The sequence below is a fragment of the Saccopteryx bilineata genome, chromosome 2 (genome assembly GCF_036850765.1).
Source record: "Saccopteryx bilineata isolate mSacBil1 chromosome 2, mSacBil1_pri_phased_curated, whole genome shotgun sequence".
In the NCBI taxonomy this organism is placed as follows: Eukaryota; Metazoa; Chordata; class Mammalia; order Chiroptera; family Emballonuridae; genus Saccopteryx; species Saccopteryx bilineata.
This window is the reverse complement of record NC_089491.1, coordinates 354,951,622-354,978,711: the sequence shown is the minus strand read 5'-3', so window position 1 is coordinate 354,978,711 and position 27,090 is coordinate 354,951,622. Positions and strand designations below refer to the sequence as shown.

The 27,090-nt window shown below is 46.7% G+C and overlaps 1 protein-coding gene across 11 annotated transcripts in view; it reads left to right on the top strand.

The window, feature by feature from the left end:
- Positions 1–27,090, top strand: part of MINK1 (misshapen like kinase 1) — a 67,974-nt gene that overhangs the window by 24,757 nt on the left and 16,127 nt on the right. For all 11 annotated transcript variants that reach the window (XM_066262875.1, XM_066262879.1, XM_066262872.1 and 8 more), the window contains exons 2-4: positions 21,575–21,640; positions 23,897–23,953; positions 24,026–24,151. In XM_066262875.1, coding sequence (XP_066118972.1) covers positions 21,575–21,640; positions 23,897–23,953; positions 24,026–24,151 — 249 coding nt within the window. The remainder of the gene's footprint in view (positions 1–21,574; positions 21,641–23,896; positions 23,954–24,025; positions 24,152–27,090) is intronic.

The following is a 27,090-nucleotide window of genomic DNA, read 5'->3' as shown; positions in this document are numbered from 1 at the left end:
CAGGCATGAAGGCTAGCTTCACCTTGACTTTTAACTTCTCGGAGCCTTGGTCTTTTCATCTGTAAAACAGGGTAATCCTTTTCCCTACTGGCCTGAAGTACAGATGAGATAATGGCTGTGAAGGTACTTTGTAGATCAGGGGTCCCCAAACTACGGCCCGTGGGCCACATGCAGCCCCCTGAGGCCATTTTTCTGGCCCCTGCTGCACTTATGGAAGGGGCACCTCTCTCATTGGTGGTCAGTGAGAGGAGCGCAGGATGCATCCGCATCCTGTGCTCCTGGAGTACTGTATGTGGCGGCGCTGCAGAGTGCGGCGTTGCTCACGTACAGTACTACTTCTGGTGACGCAGACACACGCATCACGGCTCCAGAAGCGTGTCATATCACTTGTTACAGCTAGCAGTGACAAATATGGAACCAGACATTGACCATCTCATTAGCCAAAAGCAGGCCCATAGTTCCCATTGAAATACTGGTCAGTTTGTTGGTTTAAATTTACTTGTTCTTTATTTTAAATATTGTATTTGTTCCCGTTTTGTTTTTTTACTTTGAAATAAGATATGTGCAGTGTGCATAGGGATTTGTTCATAGTTTTTTTTATAGTCCAGCCCTCCAACGGTCTGAGGGACAGTGAACTGGCCCCCTGTGTAAAAAGTTTGGGGACCCCTGCTGTAGATTGTAAGGTGCTGGGCAGCTGGGTTATGACAGCAGTGGCAGCAGCCATGAGTTGATGAAATTGATTCTTCTCTGTAGGAAGATTGGACTGTTCTGATAGCTTATAATATTTTAAAAGCAAAGACCTTAAAAAGTTGAGACTTGGGAAGTGAGTATTGGAAAGTGAAAGGGAAGGTACTGCCTCAGCTACCTAGAAGACTTTGCAAGGTCTTCCAGCTCTGGGCAGGCGATGGCTAGAGTGACCTCCATCAGTCTTCAGACCTGATAGGGATTGTTCTCTTAGGCCTACAGTTCTCGGCTTTCCCTTAGAAGGTTCTGGAGGCAGGCGGAACTTCAGAAGCAAGCTATTTATCTTTTAGGTTTTGTGGTTTATTTTTCAATTTCTGACTGTAATGATATTTATTTTTCCTTTTTTCTTTTCCACTTCTCCAGCTCAGCATCAGGAAGGGACCATCTGTCTCTTGCCTTGCCTGCAGCCATTTTAGAACTAGCACAAGGCTGCTTAAATTCTGGTCCATCTTCCCTTTCCCTCCCTCCCCCTCTGCTGACTTACTTTCCTCTGCACTCCAAAAAAATCTCTTACCTAGCTCCCTCTATGTACTGCCTCTGTGGGCCTCTGCAGCCCTAAAGACCTCTGGTCTGGATAAAGCACAGCTCAGGGTCCCTAATCCTGGACCTGGAGGCACGGAGGGAAACTGCTCCCCACCGCCTTGCGGAGGCGGTGTCCCCTGTGCTCTGACTGGTTTCTAATTAGAATGTGTCATGTCTGAACTTGTTTTTGCCTCTGCGTGTATCTGCAAGCATGTGTGTTCATGTTCACGTATATGTCCTGGCATAGAGACTCAGGAGGAGACTTAAAAACTACTGCTCTCCTAGACCTAGCACATTGTTCCTAGGTTTTGTCCCTCCCCTCTGCTCCCAGAGCCTACCTGATTCCCTCCCGGCCCGCACTCCATTCAGTTCCACACTGTCAGAGGTAGGGTTAGCCCAGAGCAGACCTGAGAGTCCGTTTTACAGAATGATGAGGCTGGAAAAAGGAGTTTCTTTTTCTTTCTTTCTTTCTTTCTTTTTTTTTTTTTTTACAAGGACAGAGAGAGGGATAGACAGGGACAGACAGGAACGGAGAGAGATGAGAAGCATCAATCATCAGTTTTTTGTTGCAACACCTTAGTTGTTCATTGATTGCTTTCTCCTACGTGTCTTGACCGCGGGTCTTCAGCAGACTGAGTAACTCCTTGCTCGAGCCAGTGACCTTGGGTCCAAGCTGGTAAACTTTTGCTCAAACCAGATGAGCCTGCGCTCAAGCTGGCGACCTCAGAGTCTCGAACCTGGGTCCTCTGCATCCCAGTCCAGCGCTCTATCCACTGCGCCACCACCTGGTCCGGCTGGAAAAAGGAGTTTTTTGAAGGTTTTATTAGAGTCCATTTTATTGTTGGACATGATAGACAAAATGGGGGATTGATGAGGGTTTTTTTTTAAAGTTTTTATTTATTTAGGCTGGGGGGAGCAGGAAGCATCAACTCCCATCTGTGCCTTGACTAGGCAAGCCCAGGGTCTTGAACCTGTGACCTCAGCGTTCCAGGTTGATGCTTTATCCATTGGGCCATCACAGGTCAAGCCATGATGGTTTTACTCTTCCTTTCGCTCTCCCTTCTAGTTTGTTGGCTCAATGAAGAGGTGCTCGGATGACCCCTCTCCTCCATCAACTTCCTTTCTTGCCTTAGGAATATTTCATCTGTTTCATGCTTTGGCTTTGGGCCTGCTTTCCACACTGAGCCCTATGGGGTAGGAGTAGGGGTGATACGATATTCTTCCCTTGGTTGACTTAGGGGTAGATGGAGACTGACTCAGGCCTTGGAAGACCACCTCCTGTTGAGAAAGGCAGGCCTCTAAAGGGTCTTTGAGGCTGTCTGGTTTCTCTGCTTGGGTAGGAAGGAAGGGGTAACATAATGAAATTTCCTGCCACTTCCCTACCCCAGTCTACATATCCACTCCCATTTTTCCCCTCTTGCACACACATACACACCCTCCTCTTATGTTTTTTTTAAATCGTGTATGAACATGCACACATATCCTGTAGCTACTCACAGCATTTTGAAGGATGTCTAAATCTCCACCCTTCTACCAGAAGACTCACATGACTCCATATCCCTGCCAGTACTAACTCCTATATAGTTGGCCTGTGCCCCATGGGACTTGAACTGTTGGAACAACCCTGTTCTCTCCCCCTCATCTCACAGGCCCTTAGCCTTTCCCCTGTTGGTGGCTTCAGAATATCTCCTGTAGAGATGGGGTTGAGGGTTAGTAACCTGGTTGGTAGTGGGGACTAAGGGATGGGGTTTAAAACTGCATTTGCGCCTGACCAGGCGGTGGCGCAGTGGATAGAGTGTTGGACTGGGATGCAGAGGGCCCAGGTTCAAGACCCTGAGGTCGCCAGCTTGAGCGTGGGCTCATCTGGTTTGAGCAAAGCTCGCCAGCTTGGACCCAAGGTCGCTGGCTCGAGCAAGGGGTTACTTGGTCTGCTGTGGCCCCATGGTCAAGGCACATATGCGAGAGCAATCAATGAACAACTAAGGTGTCGCAATGAAAAACTAATGATTGATGCTTCTCATCTCTCTCCATTCCTGTCTGTCTATCCCTCTCTGACTCTCTCTCTGTCTCTATAATAAATAAATAAATAAATAAAACTGCATTTGCATAGCTGTCACTATTTTAGCACTTAGATCATTGGGTTTTGGGTGTGGTTTTGAGGCTGCTGGTGGCTTCTGAGAGGTGAAAGACCCCTCCCCCAGGCTGTGCCTTGGTACCACACAGCCACCACACTGCCTTTGCCGCTCTGCTCTTCCTCTTTGTGTGAGCCGTCTGGGTCACAGGAAGAGCTCAGGAAAACAGGCCTATTGTTTTATTCTGGTCTCTGAGTCCAGTCCAGGCTCAGTACCAGATAAACAGAGGCTCCACAGGCATTGACAGCCCTGCTTTTCAAGGGCAAGAGAGTTGTTTGTCTTAGGACTCCCTTATGCCAGCACTGGCTTCCCTCTGTAGACCACAAGTTTCCGTTCTCTTTCCCTAGTGGCCACACTGTTCTTTTCCCCCCTTTTCCCCCTGTCTCTGTCACAGTTTTCTCGGAGTCGCTCATCTTCTGTGGAGTCCTGTTGTGCTTAGCAGTAGGAGTGGGCCTGTCTCCTGTAAGTGAGAGGAGGTGGGGCTGTGGCCCCATCCACCGTCCCTTGTCTTCCTGTACCCCCACACCCTGGGGTAGCCCCACCTCCTGATGCTGCTTCCCTGTTGGGGGTAGGATGGCACCTTGCCTGGGTTTTAGGAATGGCACTGGTATGGAGCAGGACCTGCCAGGACACATTTGAGTGAATAGTCATTGCTGAGCCGGAAGCGCAGGAGAGACCAGTCCTTCCTTCATCTCTTTCCTAGGGACTTCTAGCCCTTCCCCAGGCTTTATAGTTTGAATCTTTTCTGCCATTTTAGCAGCTTCCTAGAATCTCCCAGAATTTTTAATTGATGGACCCTTCCAGCTCTGAAATCCTGTAATTATAAGACTCAACAAAAAAGTAAGGGATACATTTTCCCATCCTGCCTGCTTTTCCTGCAGTTACCTCACAAGCAATCTTGCCCCATATGTTATAGCATATCACTCTTTTTTTTTTTTTTTTTTTTTTTTTTAAAGAGGCAGAGATAGACAGGGACAGACAGACAGGAACAGAGAGAGATGAGAAGCATCAATCATCAGTTTCTCGTTGCGCGTTGTGACTTCTTAGTTGTTCATTGATTGCTTTCTCACATGTGCCTTGACCGTGGGCCTTCAGCAGACCGAGTAACCCCTTGCTGGAGCCAGCGACCTTGGGTCCAAGCTGGCGAGCTCTTTGCTCAAGCCAGATGAGCCCGCGCGCGACCTCGGAGTCTCAAACCTGGGTACTTCTGCATCCCAGTCCGACGCTCTATCCACTGCGCCACCGCCTGGTCAGGCAGCATATCACTCTTAACATGTTAATTTTCTATATTGATGTTTGACTTAGAAGCTCCTAGAAGGTAGAAGTCAGGGTTTGACAGGGCACTTTTGGACAGGCACTTTAAAAAGATGCTAGCCAAGGCCCTGGCCAGTTGGCTCAGTGGTGGAGCGTCAGCTCAGTGTATGGATGTCGCAGGTTTGATTCCCGATCAGGGCATACAGGAGAGACAACTATCTGCTTCTCTATTCTTCCCCCTTCCCCTTCTATTTCTCTCTTCCCCTCCCACAGTTATGGCTTCATTGGAGCAAGTTGGCCCAGGTGCTGAGGATGGTTCCATGGCCTCTCCTCAGGCGCAAAATGGCTCCAGTTGCAACAGATCAAGGGCCCCAGATGGGCAGAGCATCGCCCCCTAGTGGGCTTGCTGGGTGGATCTCGGTCTGGTGCTTGGAGGAGTCTGTATGACTCCCCATTTCTAACTTAAGAAAAATACAAAAAAAAAAAAAAAAAGCCGCTAGCCAATATTGATAACAGTTTGCTTTTGTTAAAGTACTTAAAAAAGTAAAAAAACTTACCCCTCAGGGGATTTCATCTACATGTAAAGCAGGCACAGCCTGAATGACTTTCCCCATTTAGAGATAGCAATCTGAAGTACCCTGGGAAAGACACATTGTTAGAGGAGGTATTGTTAGTGGAATAGGACCGGAGGCCAGGGTTCTAATCTGCCAGCTCTGGGTAACTTCCAGGAAATGTGACCTCAAACCTAAGATGCTTGCCTCCTTTTGTCTATTCTGTCTCCTGCCCCTTTCATACAAGGTTTATGACTCCAGACCTCTCCTGTACATTTCTAGGTATTCACATGTTAATTAGTGAGGGAGTAATTGGACTTTTCTCCTTCTTCCCTGGTCCTGTAACCTTAAATCACTGCTTACTCACCTTTTAGCTTCAGGCAATACCCCTCTGCCACCCCATCTCAACTTCTGAACTGAACTGTGATTTGGTAATCCTGAAACAATTAATGCATAAATTCCTGTGTGTTTTCTCTTAGGAAATAGGGATAATCTTCATTTTTAACCTAATCTCAATCTGTCCAACTACTACATTAAAATGATTTCTTGATTTCAGGGAAGAGAAAGGAAAATGTCAGTTGGTACTGGGCCCCAGGCATCAGACTAACTGCCTTACTGTTTGTCAGAGCTATGCTCCCATTTCCCTGTAGTTCTTTCTCTAAATATGAGCTGTGAGAGCGACCCAGTGAGCCCCTTGAGGGTCAGCAGAGCAAGGAAGAGCCCAAGGCCAGTTTGTGCCCAGTTCTTTCTTGGCCAGTCCTAGTGAACACAGCCCTTGATGAAGGTATAAATCAACTTCTTGGGAAGGACCAAGATGCTGTGACTATTTGTCATTTGCCTTAACTTTATCTAGAGAATATCATGTGCTGAAGGCTAGGGAGAGTCTGAAGCATAGATTTCCCTGAAATCTAGAGTGTATCATGTGCTAACGGCTAGGGTGAGTCAAGAGCATAAAGTAAACCTTCTGGAAGTTCTTGAGCTGTAGCTGGGTAGACTAACACTTAAAATCATCAAAGGGGAATTTAAGACAGAGAAGAGTCTGAGGGGACAGTTGTCTCCGTCTGCCCATTTGCCCACCCTCAGGCTGTGTCTCTTTACTCACCCAGCTTGGTGCCTTTTCTCTCCCTCTGGCTCTTCATCCTTAACTGCTTCTAAATCATAGGGGTACCAGAAGGAAAAGAGGAAAAGCAATGGATCAAGAACCTATTTGAGGAAATAATGACTGAAAACTTCCCTAATCTGGTGAAGGAAAATGACACACAAGTCCAGGAAGTGCTGATTCCCAAACAAAATGAACTCAAAGGCCCACACTAAAACATGCAATGATTAAAATGGCAAAGGTTAAAGACAAGGGAATTGAAAACATATCAAGCATCTTCTCTGACCATAATGTTATGAAACTAGAAATCAGTCACAAGAAAAAAATGTGAAAAGCACAAAGGCATAGAGGCTGAATAACACGTTACTAAACAGTGAATGTGTTAACAGTAAGATCAAGGAGCAAATCAAAAGATACCTTGGGGCCCTGGCTGGTTGGCTTAGTGGTAGAGTGTTGCCCCGGTATGTGGATATCATGGATTCAATTCCTGGTCAGCAGGGTATGTAGGAGAAGTAACCATTTGCTTTTTCATCCCTTCCCCTCCCCTTCTCTCTCACCTCTCTCTCTCTTTTTCTCTTTCTCTATCTCTTCCACAACCATGGCTCGATTGGTTCAAGTACATCCGCCTTGGGTGCTTAGGATGGCTCTCTGGAACCTCTGCCTCAGGCACTAAAAATAGCTCGATTGTGAGCATGACTCCAGATGGGAAGAGCATCAACCCCAGACAGGGGTTACTGGGTGGATCCCATTTGGGGTGCATGTGGGAGTCTGTCTTTCTGTCTCCCCTCCTCTTACTTGGAAAAGAAGAAAAAAAAGATACCTTGAAATAAATGAAAATAACACAGCAACCCAAAATCCATAGGATATAACAAAAGCAGTCCTAAGGGAAATTCATAGCATTACAGACCTACCTCATGAAACAAGAACAAGCTCTAATAAACAATCTAACTTTACACTTAAAGGAACTAGAAAAAGAAGACCAAACAAAGCCCACAGTGATTAGAAGAAAAGAAATAATAAAGATCAGAGCAGAAATAAATGAAATAGAGTCTAAGGAAACAATACAAAAGATGAACAAAACCAGGATCTGGTTCTTTGAAAGGATAAGCAATATTGAAAAAAAAAAAATTAAGTGAACAATTATTTTTTAATTTTTATTTTTTAAGACTTTATTTATTTGCCTGACCTGTGGTGGCGCAGTGGATAAAGCATCGACCTGGAAATGCTGAGGTCGCCGGTTCGAAACCCTGGGCTTGCCTGGTCAAGGCACATATGGGAGTTGATGCTTCCAGCTCCTCCCCCCTTCCTCTCTCTCTCTCTCTCTCTCTCTCTCTCTCTCTCCCCCCCCCTCCTCTCTAAAATGAATAAATTTAAAAAAAAAGAATTCTCAGATATGCTTGTGGTTAAAGAATTCTTAAAAAAAAAAAAAGACTATTTATTTTAGGAGAGAGAAGGAGAGATAGGAGGGGGGTAGGAGCAGGAAGCATCAACTCCCATATGTGCCTTGACCAGGCAAGCCAGGGTTTCAAACCGATAACCTCAGCGTTATAGGTCGACAATTATCCACTGTGTCACCACAGGTCAGGCTGAAAAATCTTTAACCAGACTCATCAAGGAAAGAAAGAGAGGACCCAAATAAATAAAATTGGAAGTAACAACTGACACCACAGAAATACAAGAGATTGTACCAACAACTGTATGCCAGCAATTAGGACAATCTGGACAAGAGGGATAAATTTCTAGAAACATATAATCTCCCAAAACTGAATCAAGAAGAATCAGAAAATCTGAATAGACAGATTACAACTAATGAAATTGAAGCACTAATCAAAATCCTAACCAGGCGGTGGCGCAGTGGATAGAGCAGGAGTCCCCAAACTTTTTACACCGGGGGCCAGTTCACTGTCCCTCAGACCGTTGGAGGGCCGGACTATAAAAAAAGCTATGAACAAATTCCTATGCACACTGCACATATCTTATTTTAAAGTAAAAAAACAAAACGGGAACAAATACAATATTTAAAATAAAGAACAAGTAAATTTAAATCAACAAACTGACCAATATTTCAATGGAAACTATGCTCCTCTCACTGACCACCAATGAAAGAGGTGCCCTTCCAGAAGTGCGGCGGGGGCCGGATAAATGGCCTCAGGGGGCCACATGTGGCCCGCGGGCCGTAGTTTGGGGACCCCTGGGATAGAGTGTTGGACTGGGATGCAGAGAACCCAGGTTCAAAACCCCAAGGTCGCCAGCTTGAACGCAGGCTCATCTGGTTTGAGAAAGGCTCACCAACTTGAGCCCAAGGTCCCTGGCTTGAGCAAGGGGTCACTCGGTCTGCTGAAGGCCCATGGTCAAGGCACATACGAGAAATCAATCAATGAACAACTAAGGTGCCACAACGAAGAATTGATTCTTCTCATCTCTCTCCCTTCCTGTCTGTTTGTTCCTATCTGTCCCTCTCTGTCTCTGTCACACACATACACACACACACACACACAAAAGAAAATTAAAGGCCAATATCCTTGATGAACATAGATGCTAAAATCCTCAATAAATACTGTTGGAGAAAATTGGCTACTACATGCAAAAAAATGAAATGAGACCACCTTCTTACACCATACACAAAAATAAACTCAAAATGGATTAAGGACTTAAATGTAAGACTTGAAACCACAAAATACTGGAGGACAACATAGGCAATAAGATCTGTTACATTCCTTGTAGTGATATTTTTCTGATATATCTCCTTGGCCAAGGGAAACAAAAGAAAATAAACAAATAGGACATCAAACTAAAAAGTTTTGCACAGCCTGACCAGGCGATGGCGCAGTGGATAGAGCATTGGACTGGGATGCAGAGGACCCAGGTTCGAGACCCTGAGGTCGCCAGATTGAGCGCGGGCTCATCTGGTTTGAGGGAAAAAAAAAAAAAAAAAAAAGCCCACCATCTTGAACCCAAGGTCACTGGCTCCAGCAAGGGGTTACTCGGTCTGCTGAAGGCCCGCGGTCAAGGCACATATGAGAAAGCAATCAATGAACAACTAAGGTGTTGCAACGCGCAATGAAAAACTAATGATTGATGCTTCTCATCTCTCTCCGTTCCTGTCTGTCTGTCCCTGTCTATCCCTCTCTCTCTCTGGAAAAAAAAAAAAAAAAAAGTTTTGCACAGCAAAGGAAACCCATCAACAAAATGAAAAGACAACCCACTAAATGAGAGAACATATTCACCAATAATACATCTGATAAGAGGTTAATATCCAAACCTTTTTTTTTTTTTAAGTGAGATTTTTTCTTGGGGGGGGATCGACAGACAGGGACAGACAGGAAGGGAGAGAGATGAGAAGCATCAGTTCTTCGTTGCAGCACCTTAGTTGTTCATTGATTGCTTTCTCATATGTGGCTTGACCCAGAGGGTCTCCAGCTGAGCCACTGTCCCTTGTTCAAGCCAGTGACTTTGGGGTCATGTCTATGATCCCATACTAAAGCTGGCGACCTCAGGATTTCGAACCTGGGTCCTAAGCATCCTGGTCAGTGCCCTATCCACTGCACCACCACTTGGTCAGACAATATCCAAAATTTATAAAAAACTTACAACTCAGCAACCAAAAAAAAAAAAAAAATTCAACTTAAAAAATTGGAAAATGACCTGAAGAGACACTTCTCCAGAGAGGACATATAGATGACCAATGCAGATATGAAAAGATGCTCAGTGTCACTAATCATCAGAGAAATGCAAATATTACCTTATACCTGTCAGAATGGCTATCATCAGTAAATCAACAAACAAGTATTGGCAAAGATATGGAGAAAAGGGAACCCTCATGCTCTCATGGTAGGAATGCAGATTGGTTCAACCACTGTGGAAAAACAGTATGGAGATTCCTCAAAAAATTAAAAATGTAACTACCTTATGACCCAGCAGTTCCACTTTGGGGAGTATATCTGAAGAAAACCAAAACACTGATTTGAAAGAATACATGCACTCCTATGTTGTTTTTTGTTTGTTTTTGTGGCAGAGACAGAGTCAGAGAGAGGGACAGATAGGGACAGACAGACAGGAAGGGAGAGAGATGAGAAACATCAGTTCTTCATTGCGGCTCCTTAGTTATTCATTGATTGATTTTCTCATGTGCCTTGACTGTGGGCCTTCAGCAGACCAAGTGACCCCTTGCTCAAGCCAGTGACCTTGGGTCCAAGCTGGTGAGCTTTGCTCAAACCGGATGAGCCCACACTCAAGCTGGCGACCTCGGGGTCTTGAACCTGGGCCCTCCACATCCTCGTCCGATGCTTTATCCACTGCACCACCGCCTGGTCAGGCTCCTATGTTTATTTTAGCGTTATTTACAATGCCCAAAATTTGGAAGCAGCCCAAGTGCCCATCAGTAGATGAGTGAACAAAAAAGCTATGGTACATTTACATAGTGGAATACTACTTGGCCAGTTTACATAGTGGAATACTACTTGGCCATTAAAAAGATGGAAATCTCGCCTTTTGTATGAATACTATGCTAAATGAAATAAATCAGAGAAAGACAAATATGATTTCACATATGTAGAATCTAATAAACAAAATAAAAACAGACTAGACTCATAGATACAGAAAACAGACTGACAGCTGCTACAGGGGAGGGTTATTGTGGGATGTGGGTGAAAAAGGTGAAGTGATTAAACAAAGAAATAAACCAAAAAAACTCATTGACACAGACAATAGTAGGGTAGTTACCAGTGGGGAAAATGGGTGGGGGGACGTAAAAAGAGGGTAGAGGGGAAATAAATGGTGATGGAAGGAGACTTTACTTTTGGTGGTGAGCACACAGTATAGTGTACAGATGATGTATTGTAGAATTGTACACTTGAAACCAATATAATTTTATTAACTAGTGTCATCCCAATAAAGTCAATAAAACTTTTCTAAATAATAAAGTGTTTCAAATTGCTTTTTGTGTGTTTATAGACCTGCCATCACCATTAATATCAGCACATTTTTATCAACCCCAAATAAAACTCAGTATCCATTAGCAGTAACTACTATTCCCACCTCCATTAAGCCCCTAAAAATCACTAATCTATTTTCTGTCTGAATGGATTTTTCCAGGGGTAGTCAACCTTTTTATACCTACCACCCACTTTTGTATCTCTGTTAGTAGTAAAATTTTCTAACTGCCCACTGGTTCCACAGTAATGGTGATTTATAAAGTAGGGAAGTAACTTTACTTTATAAAATTTATAAAGCAGAGTTACAGCAAGTTAAAGCATATAATAATAATTACTTACCAAGTACTTTATGTCAGATTTTCACTAAGTTTGGCAGAATAAATCTTTATAAAACAACTTACTATATTTAAATCTATCTTTTTTTTATACTTTGGTTGCTCTGCTCCCACCCACCATGAAAGCTGGAACGCCCACTAGTGTGCGGTAGGGACCAGGTTGACTACCACTGGATTTGCCTACTATGGGCATTACACATAAATGGAGCCATACAATATGTGGCCTTTTTTGACAGGCTTTAATTTAACATAATGTTTTCAGAGTTCATCCATGTTGTAGTATGTATCCATTATTCATATTTTTGTATTGCCAAATAATATTCCATTGTAAGGATAGATCACATTTATCGATTCATCTGTTGATGGACATTTAGGTTGTTTCTACTTTTTGGCTGTTAATAATGCCACTATGAACATTTCATGTACAGATTTTTGTGTGGACATTTACTACTATCAATTCTCTTAGGCACCTACTTAGGAGTAGAATTGCTGGGTCATAAGTAACTCTTTGTTTTACATTTTGAGGACTGCCAAACTGTTTTCCAAAGCAACCTTATCATTTTATAATCCCACGAACAATGTGCGAAGGTTCCAAGTTCTTCACATCCTTACCAATGCTGTTATTGTCTGTCCTTTTGATTACAGCTATTTTATTGGGTATATAGTAACATCCTCATGGTTTTGTTTCACATTTCCTTAGTGACTAGTGAACATCTTTTTTTTTTTTATTAAGTGAGAGGAGGGGAGGCAGAAGAAATAGACTACCGCTAGTGCCCTGACCAAGATCTACCTGGCAAGCCCCCCTATGGGGTGATACTCTGTCCATCTGGGGTCTTGCTCCATTGCTCAACAACCAAGCTTTTCTTAGTGCCTGAGGCAGAGGCCATAGAGCCATCCTCAGTGCCAGGGCCAGCTTGCTTCAATCAAGCCATGGCTGTGGGAAGAGAGGAGAGAGATTAAAGCAAAGGGGGTAGGGGTAGAGAAGCAGATAGTTGCTTCTCCTGTGTTCCCTGACTGGGGATTGAACCCAGCACATCCACATGCCGGACCAATGCTCTACCTCTACCACTGAGCCCACCAGCCAGGGCTGAACATCTTTTCATATGCTTATTGGCACTGTAATCTTTGGAGATGTGACTATTCAGATTCTCGGCCCATTTTTAATAGGGTTGTCCTTTTTTTTTTATTTTTTTTTTTTTTATTTTTTTTGCATTTTTCTGAAGCTGGAAACAGGGAGAGACAGTCAGACAGACTCCCGCATGCGCCCGACCGGGATCCACCCGGCATGCCCACCATGGGGCGATGCTCTGCCCATCCTGGGCGTCGCCATGTTGCGACCAGAGCCACTCTAGCACCTGGGGCAGAGGCCACAGAGCCATCCCCAGCGCCCGGGCCATCTTTGCTCCAGTGGAGCCTTGGCTGCGGGAGGGGAAGAGAGAGACAGAGAGGAAAGCGCGGCGGAGGGGTGGAGAAGCAAATGGGCGCTTCTCCTATGTGCCCTGGCCGGGAATTGAACCCGGGTCCTCCGCACGCTAGGCCGATGCTCTACCGCTGAGCCAACCGGCCAGGGCTTTTTTTAATTTTTTAAAATTTTATTCATTTTAGAGAGGAGAGAGAGAGGGAGAGAGAGAGAGAGAGAGAGAGAGACGGGGGGAGGAGCTGGAAGCATCAACTCCCATATGTGCCTTGACCAGGCAAGCCCAGGGTTTTGAACCGACAACCTCAGCATTTCCAGGTCGACGCTTTATCCACTGCGCCACCACAGGTCAGGCGGGTTGTCTTTTTTTTTTTTTTTTAAGTGAGAAGAAGGTAGATCATGAGACAGATTCCTGCATGAACCCCAACCAGGATCCATCCAGCAACCCCTGTCTGGAGCCGATGGTCAAATCAACCGAGTTATCCTCAGTGCCTGAGGCTGACACTGGGACCAACTAAGCTATCCTCAGTGCTCAGGCAGATGCTCAAACCCATTGAGCCACTGGCTGTGAGAAGGGAAGAGAGAAAGAAAGGAGAGAGAGAGAGAGGGGAAGAGAAGCAGATGGTTGCTTCTCCTGTGTACCCTGACTGGGGATTGAACCCAGGATATCTGCATGCCAAGCCAACACTCTATCCACTAAGCCATCTGGCCAGGGCTAGGTTGTTTTTTTATTGTTGAGTTATTTTATTATTGAGGAGTCCATTTTATTATCTGAATACAAGTCTCTTACCAGATGTAAGTCCCTTATCTAGACACAAGTCTCTTATCTGATACATAGTTTTCTTCCATTCAGTAAGTTGTCTTTTCACTTTCTTGATGGTGTCTTTTTTTCTTTTGTATTTTTCTGAAGTTGGAAACGGGGAGGCAGTCAGACAGACTTCTGCATTCGCCCGACCGGGATCCACCCGGCATGCCCACCAGGGGGCAATGCTCTGCCCATCTGGGGTGTTGCTCTGTTACAACCAGAGCCATTCTAGTGCCTGAGGCAGAGGCCATAGAGCCATCCCCAGCACCCGGGCCAGCTTTGCTCCAATGAAGCCTTGGCTGCAGGAGGGGAAGAGAGAGACAGAGAGGAAGGAGAAGAAGAGGGGTGGAGAAGCAGATGGGTGCTTCTCCTGTGTGCCCTGGCTGGAATCGAACCCGGGACTCCTGCACGCCAGGCCGACGCTCTACCACTGAGCCAACCAGCCAGGGCTGATGGTGTCTTTTGAAACACAAAAGTTTTTAATTTTGATGAAGTCCAATATTTTTCTTTTGTTGCTTGTGTTTTTAGTGTTGTGTGTAAGAAACCATTGCCTAGTCCAAGATCCTGAAGAGATTTTCTTCTATGTTTTCCTTTAAGATTTTCATTTTATTTTATTTTATTTTATTTGAGAGGGGGAAGGGAGAGAGACAGAAGCATCAACTCATTTCACTTAGTTCCATTTAGTTCTGTTCTCATTGATTGCTTCTTGTATGTGCCATGACCAGAGGTCAGACTCATGACCTTGGGTCTTATCAACCGTGGCAGGTTGATGCTTTGGCTAGGCTGACAGGAGAGAGGCCATTTTTAGGCGTGCTTGGATACTTTTTTTTTTTTTTTTGTATTTTTCTGAAGCTGGAAACGGGGAGAGACAGTCAGACAGACTCCCACATGCGCCCGACCGGGATCCACCCGGCACGCCCACCAGGGGCTACGCTCTGCCCACCAGGGGGCGATGCTTTGCCCATCCTGGGCCTCGCCATGTTGCGACCAGAGCCATTCTAGCGCCTGAGGCAGAGGCCATAGAGCCATCCCCAGCGCCTGGGCCAGCTTTGCTCCAATGGAGCCTTGGCTGCGGGAGGGGAAGAGAGAGACAGAGAGGAAGGAGAGGGGGGGTGGAGAAGCAAATGGGCGCTTCTCCTATGTGCCCTGGCCGGGAATCGAACCCAGGTCCCCCACATGCCAGGCCGACGCTCTACCGCTGAGCCAACCGGCCAGGGCCAGTGCTTGGATACTTAAACATAGAAAATAATGGGGAATAAAGATAGAGGCACTGTAGAGTTATTATAGGTGACGGCAGTAGTTGATCATCCAGAGTGAAGCTGGTCTACCTACCACTTGCTCAGTTGGCCTAACTTCACTCATACTTCTGGATAGTCCTATACCATCCATTCACCTTTTAGTAACTCCCTAAAGTATGGTGTTTCTCAAAATGGGCCCACTGCCTTCTTCATTAAAATCATACAGGGGATCTATCTGTTTAATACTGTACCTAGATTCCTGCTCCTCACCCCAGACCTGTGGTCCTAAATCAGAATCTGGGGGGTGGAATCTCTGGAGGTAGACCCTAGGAGTCTGATCCCCAAGTAATTCTTACATATCTTCAAGTTTGAGAAATCTTACTCTCTGTTTTTTGTATTTTTTCAAAGTTAGAAGCAGGGAGGCAGTCAGACTCCTGCATGCGCCTGACCAGATCCACCCGGCATGCCCACCAGGGGGCAATGCTCTGCCCATCTGGGGCATCGCTCCATTGTGGCTGGAGCCATTCTAGTGCCTGAGGCAGAGGCCATGGAACCATCCTCAGTGCCTGGGCCAACTTTGCTCCAGTGGCCAATGGAGCCTTGGCCGTGGGAGGGGAAGAGAGAGATGAGAGGAAGGAGAGGGAGGGGTGGAGAAGCAGATGGGCGCTTGTTCTGTGTGCCCTGACTGGGAATCAAACCTGGGACTTCCACATGCCGGGCCGACGCTCTACCGCTGAGCCAACCAGCCAGGGCCTGAGAAATCTTATCTTAAAGCACCCTGTGTAGCCTCTGTTCCCAAGTTTTTCCCACCTCATTCAAGCCCCCACTTCTACTTAGCAGATCTTCCCTCTGAGGTGGTCGTTAAAGTCAAAGTTATTAGATATTTATGGAGTTCCGTCATCTTCCTTTCTCTTTATCTCAACATATTGGTATCTCTTCACCTTTTTATTTATTTATTTTTTTAAATTTTGGAGAGAGCGGAAGGGCGAGAGAGAAAGAAATATAGATTTGTTCCTGTATGTGCCCTGACCGGGGACCACACCAGCAGCCTCTGTGCTTCAGGATGACGCTCTAACCAACAGAGCTAGCCAGCCAGCCAGGGCTCTCTCTTCACTTTCTATCTCTACCTGCCCTCTCTTCCTCCTCTCATTATTTATTCGTTCATACCCTTGCCCCATCTCTTCCCACCTCCCAGCAGCTGGCTGGACAAGAATTAGACTGCTGAAAGCAAAGAGTTTGAGCACTAGGAGGATGAGCTGAAGAAGGCCTACAACAGTATCATTACAGAGCTGTGTCCATGTGCATGCGGCAGTCGGTACTGTTTGGTGGCTTCCCAGGAGCAGAGTATCTCTCTCTGCAGGTGCCTCTTATAGATCACTGTCAAAGAAGGTAACCGGGCACAGATAGGCACATATATGAAGGGTCCATGTTGAGGCCAGATAAATGCATAAATCCTGTTTGAACTGTTACGCATTTCTGGGCATTCTGAATTGTTGAGTATGTGTATAAGAGAGAAATAGGCACTTTTATTTTATCCCCATGTAAACCAGTGGAAGATCAAGTTTACATACTATGGAATATGCATATATGTGCCTACACACACATATATATCTCTTTCTGGCTTCATCCCTTCCACAATCATGAGAGAGATCTTTCCATTTTAAAAACTTTTTGTCAGGCAGTAGCTGGTTTGCTCAGTGGATAGAATATCGGCCCAGCATGTGGAAGTTCTGGGTTCAACCTCCAGTCAGGGCACATGTGAGAAGCAACCATCTGCCTCTTCCTTTCTCACAGTTGCTTGACTGGTTGGAGCGTTGGTCCCAGGCACTGAGGATAGCTTGGTTGATTTGGGCATCAACCCTAGGTGGGGGTTGCTGGGTGCATCCTGGTCGGAGTACATGTGGGAGTCTGTCTCTCTATCCCCGCCCCCCATCACTTAAAAAAAAGGTAAATAAAAACCCTTTTGGTTGGCCCTACTGCCTCCTCTGGCCATCAGCTGATTTCTCCCCTTCCTCTCAAAGTTAGCCTTCTCCCACGAGGGTGCTACACCAATAGCCTTCACTTCCTCGTTACCCCCTCTTCTGCTGTCACAACTGCATTCCCACAGAGGTTCCCAGTGGTTTCCTCCGCTCCAAGGCCAGTGCTGTTTTTCTCAGTCCTCTCTGATTGCCTCCTCCTCTGGCTTCTGCTCTCCTCTCCGGTGTGTAGCATGTGGCCATGCCTGAGAGGCTGGCCTTGGCTTTTGTTCTTTTTTCCCTGTGCACTCTCCCTGCACATCTTGTTTTGTGACTGTCCTCTAATCTTTATTTCCAGAGCTTTGTTTCTAACTGCCTGTTAGAAACAACATATTCTGCCTGTTCCCTAACATCTCAAATTCAAGATCCAACCCCAAACTGCTATCCCTTAGAACAGGGGTCCCCAAACTTTTTACACAGGGGGCCAGTTCACTGTCCCTCAGACTGTTGGAGGGCCAGACTATAAAAAAAATATGAACAAATCCCTGTGCACATTGCACATATCTTATTTTAAAGTAAAAAAACAAAACGGGAACAAATACAATATTTTAAATAAAGAACGAGTAAATTTAAATCAACAAACTGACCGGTATTTCAGTGGGAACTATGCTCCTCTCACTGACCACCAATGAAAGAGGTGCCCCTTCTGGAAGTGCGGTGGGGCCGGATAAATGGCCTCAGGGGGCCGCATGCAGCCCACGGGCCGTAGTTTGGGGACCCCTGCCTTAGAATATCATGGCCTTCCCCACTCTTAAATTTCTATCACCAGTTGAAACTGAAGCCAGTCTCCACAGCCTGGCTTAAACACCATCTCCTCTGGGGAGCCTGCCTGAGATTGCCAACCTGAATTTAGTTCTGTCCCCTGTAACCATGGAACAGATTTTTTACCCAGTTCAACTCTCCCTCAGTTTGTGTGATGAAGATGAGGCCCCAAGCAGTTAAATACCTGCTTAGGGAAACACAGCTAGTGCTAAAGTTCTCCCTAGAAAGTCATTCTCCGGTACTCTTTCCATTATACCAAGTGGTTTCTTAATGCCTTGAGTGCTTTCAGTTGCTCTTATGGCATATAATCATATACTGCTGTGTGTACACATTGGGGTACTTGTAATGTTAGAAGGTCCTTGAGGAACCTTCCATGTTTCTCATATATCGTTGAGCTCCCTCTTGTGCCTAATTGAGAAGTCATCACTCAGTTAGTGCTCAATAAATATTTAGTGGATGAATGCAAGAAGAGAAAGGTGCCTTGTAGATTTTCCCTGATTAGGGCAGGGTACTGTTATTGGTAGGTTGACGATAGGGCAACTTGAACTATCAGGTTGAGGCGTTTGGACTCTCTTAAGCAGGGGGGGAGGCATGTTGGTTCTAGGCAGAAGAGTAGAATTAGGAAAGCACCACGTTAGGAGGGTGTAGTCTGGCAGCGGCAGCAGAAGGAAGGTGAGGCAAGTGGGAAGAGAAAGGGTTGGTCTGGGTGGAAGCTCTAGAAATTGAGATGAAGAGACAAACAGGGACATTTTGAAGGGAGAAAGGATAGGGTGACTGATGTGGAGAAGGAAAGGGGGAGTGGAGGATGGCACAGAGGTGGGATTATACTTGTGGGTCAAAAAATGGGCCTGGAACCATTGAATCAATATCTGAACCCAGTGTGTCTGATCTCAAAGATAGTTCTTTCATTCCTCAGTGCCTCTTGAACATATAGGGAGAGGACAGACTTGGAGCTAAGATTACAGTTAAATCTCTTTGTGCTGATTTGAGGTGACAGTTGTATATCATTGAACTCTAACAGACTCATCATATTTTCTCTTAGATTAGGATCATCTAGAAAATCATGACCATAAGTCCTTTTCCCTTATCTCTGTCCATCTAGAAAGAACTAAGTTAGATGCAAAAAAAGGACTCTTAATAGAGTGAAGAGGCCCCAAAATGAATAAGCCCTTCTTTTGGGGAGATTCTTAGGGAACTGGATGGATTCCGTTCCTCTAAGTCTAGATTTGCAAATAGACAGAAGGCCTTCTCCCAGGTTCCTTGCAGCTCTTAGGTTCAGACAAACCTCATTGCCCCCCCCCCCCATACTGCAGCAACAATATTTTTTTTTTCTGTGGGGCCTGCTGTTTTCTTAAATTGTTCAAAGTTTTTATTAGTAACTTTAGCTGGAGCTAAATAATTGAACATAGAACCGTGAAATTCTTGGTCTGGCCATCACGTAGAAGGAACTCTCTTCTACTTCTGTTCGGGTCTTTCCCTGGAGCAGGTTTGGGATGCTCTGTAAGGCTGCTGTGTGCTGCGCGCTGGGCTAGGTTGGTCCTGGAGACACTGGTAAGCAAGGAGAACTTAGTTCCTTTTTCCAGGAATTTACAGACAAGTAAACATACAATTGCAGTCAGTGTATTATATACTACATGCTCTGATAGGGGAAGTACATTTTTAACCCTCCAGTTCCCCTCTCTGAGAAGATGGACAGAGACAGTATACAGTGAGGATATTCTAAAAGTAAAAAGCCTTAGGCTGGTGTCTCTGGTCTCCAGCATGCCCACGTTATGCTCCGTGTGCTTGCTTCAGGGATAAAGGATGAAACATTCTTAGATTTGTTTATTTTTTCTTTCTTTTCTTTTCTTTCTTTCTCTTTTAAGACATTTTATATTGGTTTTCAAAATCAAAGAGAAAGGAATTTTAGATTATATACTTTTTTTTTTATCTCGGCCTTTTTGATGTATCTTTTTTATTTTTATTTATTCATTTTAGAGAGGAGGGAGGGAGGGAGAGAGAGAGAGAGAGAGAGAGAGAGAGAGAGAGGAAGGGGGGAAGAGCAGGAAACACAGGGGGGGGGAAGGAGCAGGAAACATCAACTCCCATATATGCCTTGACCAGACAAGTGCAGGGTTTTTTGAACTGGCGATCTCAGTGTTCCCAGGTTGACGCTCTATCCACTGCACCACCAGAGGTCAGGCAGATTATATACTTTTTTATGAAGAGGCCCAAAACACTGCCCGGAGAGTTTGTTAAATGACTTCCTCACCTTGTGCCCCCGCCCCCCCGCCGCCCAGTCCTGCAGGTGGTAGGAGAGGGTCTGCCCCATCTGCAGTAGCACCGGAGCTAGGCTAGCTCTCAGCTTGCAGTCCAACTTCCCAGCCTCTCTCTCTCAAAAAAGAAGTCGTGCCAGGAGGGTGTGGGCGGCCTCCCAGCAGCTGTGCCACTCAGCCAGGCTGCCTGCTCGGCCCAGCAGGCAATGTGCCTCTTTAGAGGCTTTGTCTGAGCCCTTCGGGCCCTCTCCTCCTGGCACTGCTTGGCTCAGGAAAGCAAGAACTGAAAGTTCGCCTTTCTCCTCTGCCCCTCCCAGTGGCCCTCTCACTGTCACCTGCTTTCCCTCCCCACCTAGAGGTCCCTTTTACTCCACCCCCCAAAGGCCACAAAGACTGGCTCTGAAGCCCTTGGTCTCGGGGGCACTGGGAAGGTAGAAAATGACAAAAGGATGGGAGCTCTCAAATTCCAACTTTCTACTAGCTCCCCTCATCCTTGCTTTTAAAAAATGAATAACTATAAGTGGCCCAGGCCATGTTGCTCAGTGGTAGAGCATCAGCCCGGCATGTGGAAGTCCTGGGTTCGATTCCAGGTCAGGGCACACAGGAGAAGGAACCATCTGCTTCTTCACCCCTCCCCCTCCTCTCTCTCTCTCTTTCATCCCGCAGCCTTGGCTCGATTGCTTCTAGTGAGTTGGGCTGAGGCACTGAAGATGGCTCCATGTCCTCTGCCTCAGGCTTTAGTTGCAGTGGAGCAATGGTCCCAGATGGGCAGAGCATCACCCCCTAGTGGGCTTTCTGGGTGGATCTCGGTTGAGGCACCTGTGGGGGTCTGTCTCTCTGCCTCCCCTCTTCTCACTAAAATAAAATAAAATAAAATTTAATAATTGTAAGGCCCTGGCCAAGTTGCTCAGTGGATAGGGCATCATCCTAGTGCACCCCAGTCAGATTTGATCCCTGGTCAGGACACACATGAGAAGCAACCAGTAAGTGCACACTATATGGAACAACTAAGTGGAACAACGAACTATGCTTCTCTCTCTCTCAAATCAATGGGAAAATTCTAAAAAATAAAAATTAATAATTATAAGTAACTTTTATTGTGCAAGTGCTCTGTGCCAGGCACTGTCTTAAGCATTTTATTGGCATTGCCTCATTTAAAGTTGACGCCAACCCCAGAGGTGGGTACTCAGGCACCCCGTTTTGCAGATAGACTCCAGACACAATAATTAGTTAATCAAGTTTGAAATCAGGAGCTTGCCTTTGAAAAGCCAGCTGGGCTCTGGCTTCCGTTTCCTCTCATCTTCTGACGTTTCCCATAGACCATGAACTCTGAACCAATCCAGGGAAAGTGCAGCTGGCCATCAGGGTTCCCTCTTGCAGGCCCCTCATAATATACTAGTCTTTATTTTCCTCTCCTGACTGAATACCCTCTGCCCTCTCCCCCAGGCTACATAATCTTTTTCTGAAGTTCTGACACCTTATTCTTTCTCTCCTTCTCTCCTCCCCTTTAGGATCCTGCTGGAATCTTTGAACTGGTGGAGGTGGTTGGCAATGGAACCTATGGACAGGTGTACAAGGTGAGACTGTAATGACTCAGAAGTGTGACTCTTCCATGGGGCTCTTTCAGGGTGGAATAAGTGTATTTTAGGTCAGGAAATTTGAGATGTTATGGGAGATTGCAGAGGCTGTGAGCCCTGGGAAATGGGGGAGAGAGGAGAGGAGAATAAAAGTAATGAAGGAAGGAAGCAGCAAGAAATGAGGTATTTTTGCTGGCCTCTGCCTGAGTTTAGAACTGGTCCTGGTATAGCAGGAACAGGTCTGGAGTCGAACGAGATATGAGAAAGGGACAGGTGAAGGCAGAGGGAGTGGTATGGGGAGGTATGTACCAGAGCTTACCTGGAGGTCAGAGCAGAGCTCAGGCCAAAGGTACAGGTTTGGCTTCTCCCAAGACCACAGACAGAGAGACCCAGGACTTAGAGTGGATCTAATAACGGACCTTCTGCAGAGGAGAACTGGCTTTCTTGAGTTCCCACAGCTGCCCTACAGCAGGCTGGAGCCAGACCTCAGGTCTCTGCTTTTTGTGTGTGTGTGTGTTTTTCTAAAGTTGGAAACGGGGAGGCAGTCAGACAGACTCCTGCATGCACCCTACTGGGATCCACCCAGCACGGTCAGCAGCGGGCAATGCTCTGCCTATCTGGGGTGTCGCTCTGTTGCAACCAGAGCCATTCTAGTGCCTGAGGCAGAGGCCACAGAGCCATCCTCAGTGCCCAGGCCAACTCCACTCCAATGAAGCCTTGGCTGCGGGAGGGGAAGAGAGAGACAGAGAGGAAGGAGAGGGGGAGGGATGGAGAAGCAAATGGGCGCCTCTCCTATGTGCCCTGGCTGGGAATTGAACCCTGGACTCCTGCATGCCAGGCCGACGCTCTACCGCTGAGCCAACTGGCCAGGGCCAGGTCTCTGCTTTTGAGGCTGCCTTTCTCCTACAGAAATGGCATTTCTTCAGACCCTGTTGGTAGCTTTTAGCCTAGCCAGCTCAGGCCTCTCATGGGGCCTGATCACTGGTCATACTTGAATGGGGAGAGGTAGCCACAGCAGAGAAATGTTCAGAAATGTTCAAGTTGAATGTCGTCCCAGAGTTGGATACCCCAGAATATGCACCAGCTTCTTTGTCTCTAGGGCCTGTCTCCTGGGTTACCAGGACCACCTGCTCCCTTAGCCTTCTTCTGTGTAAGCTTTGGGAAACAAGCACTCCTCCTCGCCCCCCCCTCGTTTTCCCATCTCTTGCCTAGTTGTTGCCATGGAAATTGTAGTTCTGTGTTCTACTGCTTTTTTGGGCTTTAGATCTTGAATGACTGCTGAGGATAAAAATAATCCATGGCCTAGCAATACTTGTGTTCATCCCCACAAGGGGCTGCTGTCTGTCACCCTGCTTCTCCCCAGGAAGACTTGGACTTTTCTGTCCAAGCCCCAGATTGCTCCTGTGAGCAGTTTCAGGAGCAGGAGGAGGAATGGCAGGGCCATGCTGTAGAAGAAGTTACTTTCCATTAGCACTGGTGATGGGGCTATCTACGCATGTCAGTTGTCCCTTCTGTGTTTTCCTGAGTTCCCTAAAATTTCAACTCTATCCTAATTCTTTCAACAAAATTAAAAGCCTGGGGGAAGGGTTGGGACGGGATCCAGGTAACAGCCTCCTATCCAGAGTAGGGGGTGGGCTTTAGTAATGCAGAGAGAGGCAAAGGGCCTTCCCTCCCCAACCTTCCCCAGTTCCCTCTAACTGTCTGAGGATGGAGAAGGTATCTTCCTTCCTTTTTTTTTTTTTTAAATATTTTATTTACTGATTTTAGATAGAGGAGAGAGAAAGAGAAAGGGTGGGAGGAGGAATGGGAAGCATCAGTTCATAATAGTTGCTTCTCATGTGTGCCTTGACCGGGCAAGCCCAGGGTTTCGAACCAGTGACCTCAGCATTCCAGGTCAGTGCTCTATCCACTGTGCCACCACAGGTCAGGCTCTGCTTTTACTTCAAACTAGGAAGCAAGTTCAAGCCAGAGAGGTTGGAACAGAACGTAAATGTCTCTTACTCGTCTCTCTCAAGTACTGTACAGGAGCAGACCCTTCCTCTTTACCAAGCACAGAGCTCGGAAATCCAGGCTTGGTAGTTTTCCTGTATGTAGCCTACTAGTTATGCCTATGACCAATCCAGGAATTGAGTTGTCTAGCTACCATGAGACACTAAGACGCTGAGCCACCAACAGGTGGCTATTTGAGTCTCCCAGAATCAAGCTCTCCCTGAGCATGGACCTAGAACCCTCTATTCCCATTTCTCTGTCCAACAGGGTCGGCATGTCAAGACTGGGCAGCTGGCTGCCATCAAGGTCATGGATGTCACAGAGGTAGGGAGCAGTGCAGGGCAGAGGGAGGGTTGGAGCATTGAGAAGGAGGCTGACCTCCTCCCATTCACCTAGGATGAAGAAGAAGAGATCAAACAGGAGATCAACATGTTGAAAAAATACTCTCACCACCGCAACATCGCCACCTACTATGGGGCCTTCATCAAGAAGAGCCCCCCTGGAAACGACGACCAGCTCTGGGTGAGAAGTGCCCCCTGGCCTGCCCCCTGCCCCGCCTTGCCCTTTCTGCCTCTGGGCTGTGTGTTTGGAACTCAGCATCAGTGCTCAGTCTCCTTGCTAGACCTCTCTCTCTCTCTCTCTCTCTCTCTTTTTTTTTTAAGACTTTATTCATTTTAGAGAGGAGAGAGAAAGAGAAGGGGGGAGGAGCAGGAAGCATCAACTCCCATATGTGCCTTGACCAGGCAAGCCCAGGGTTTCGAACCTGCAACCTCAGCATTCCAGATCGATGCTTTATCCCCTGTGCCACCATGGTTCAGGCGCCAGCCCTCTGTTCAATCCCGCTGCTTCCCCTGGGTATGAATTGGGGACCTCCTGACCCACACAGAGCCCCCCCCACTCTGCAGCCTCTTGTTCTCTGGGTATTTTGATGGTAGGGGTCCTGGGGTTTGCCCCTACCTTTGCCCTGACCAGTACCTTCCCCTGTGTCCAGCAGGCACTTCATAAATAATAAGCAATATAATTCTAGTGAGGGCTGGGAGAGAGGACAGGGAATTTAGTTCATAAATTCTTCTGCATTGGCACAGCTCCTGAGAAAGCAACAGATCAAAATATCTGTGGTAGGTGACAGACAGAGCTTGGGCCCCTCCTGGCGGTATACAAGCCAGAGCTTGCTGGAGCTCTTTTGGTGTCCCCCAAATCCCTCTTGGTCCAGAACATTCCTAAGTCATTCACCCTCCTTACCTACTTACCTGGGCACTGATGCCAGCTGATTCTTCAGCCTCACCCTCTCTGGTACTGAGCCAGTCCTAAGGACAGAGCAGCAGGGAACATGGCAGTGGCTGGGCGCGGGGTGGGAGGCAGGGGGTTGGAGCTCATCATGTCTCCTCTTGCAGCAGTTCCCAGATGAGTGAGTACTTACTGAGCACCTTCTGTGTACCTGGACAGATAGATAAGCATGAATCATGTTCCCTGCTTTCTATGCACTTAGTTTTTGTTTTTTAGATTTTATTTATTGATTTTAGAGGAGAGAAAGAGAGAAAGAGAGAGAGGTGGGGGAAAGAGCAAGAAAGATCAACTCAGTAGTTGCTTCTCATACGTGCCTTGACTGGGAAAGCCCAGGGTTTTGAACCGGCAACCTCAGCATTCCAGGTTGATGTCTTATCCTCTGTGCCACGACAGGTCAGGCGGCACTTAATCTTTTTGAAGGCACACACAAGCACACACCCACACTTATACACACGCAAGGGGGTTTACCTGCCAACTGTGTGTAGTGAGAGATCCTTGAGGACTAGAGGCCAGGCACTAGTGACCAGGCGCCCCCTTCCGGGCTTGTTGGACATTGTCCTCCCACTGTGTTAGGCACAGATGTTGAGCATATGCAAATTACTTTGCATATGCAAATATCCATAGCTCTTTCCTTTTGGGTGTGGCTTTTAGAAAAGTTACTGTGAAAACATTTGGATAGACATGCTGGTCACCAGGGGACTTCTGTGCTTGGTACCTTCCTGTGGGTCTCTGGTTCTTCCTTCAGTGGGCTGTATCTTCCTACCTTGACCGTGCCTGTTTGCAGAGTTTCTCCCACAGTACTGCCAGGTGCTTTTCTGTAGCTCTCCGGTAGATCTCATGCATTGATTTGTCTCTAGCACACCTGGAGAATTGCTGGTTTCAGCTCCTTGTCTTGGGATAAGAAGTTGGTAAACTCTTTTTGTGAAGGGCCAGATAGTAACTATTTGGGGCTTTGTGGCTCATACTGTCTGTCACAACTACTCAGCTCAGCTGTTGTACCATGAAAGCAGCCATAGACAATAGATAAATGAATGGACATCACTGTATCCCCTAAAACCTTTATTTAGGACTCTATAATTTGCATGTCATATGGTTCTTTTTTTTTTCCAGCTATTTAAAAGTGTAAACACTGCCCTGCCTGGGAAGGTCAGTTGGTTAGAGCAGTGGTCCCCAACCCCCGGTACCGGTCCATAGAGAAAGAATAAATAACTTACATTATTTTCATTTTATTTATATTTAAGTCTAAACGATGTTTTATTTTTTAAAAATGACCAGATTCCGGCCCTGGCCGGTTGGCTCAGCGGTAGAGAGTTGGCCTGGCGTGCAGGAGTCCCGGGTTCGATTCCCGGCCAGGGCACACAGGAGAGGCGCCCATTTGCTTCTCCACCCCTCTCCCTCTCCTTCCTCTCTGTCTCTCTCTTCCCCTCCCGCAGCAAGGCTCCATTGGAGCAAAGATGGCCCGGGCGCTGGGGATGGCTCCTTGGCCTCTGCCTCAGGCGCTAGAATGGCTCTGGATGCAACAGAGCGACGCCCCAGAGGGGCAAAGCATCGCCCCCTGGTGGGCTTGCCGGGTGGATCCCGGTCGGGCGCATGCGGGAGTCTGTCTGACTGCCTCCCCATTTCCAGCTTCGGAAAAATGAAAAAAAAAAAAAAAAAAGACCAGATTCCCTCTGTTACATCCGTCTAAGACTCACTCTTTTTTTTTTTAACCTTTTTTTTTTTTACGTAAACAGAGAGAGGGATAGACAGGGACAGACAGACAGGAACGGAGAGAGATGAGAAGCATCAATCATTAGTTTTTCATTGCGCATTGCGATACCTTAGTTGTTCATTGATTGCTTTCTCATATGTGCCTTGACCGTGGGCCTTCAGCAGACCGAGTAACCCCTTGCTTGAGTCAGCGACCTTGGGTCCAAGCTGATAAGCTTTTGCTCAAACCAGATGAGCCCGCGCTCAAGCTGGCAACCTCAGGGTCTTGAACCTGGGTCCTCGGCATCCCAGTCCGATGCTCTATCCACTGCACCACCGCCTGGTCAGGCAAGACTCACTCTTGATGCTTGTCTCGGTCACATGATACATTTATCCGTCCCACCCTAAAGGCCAGTCCGTGAAAATATTTTCTGACATTAAACCGGTCTGCAGCCCATAAAAGGTTGGGGACAACTGGGTTAGAG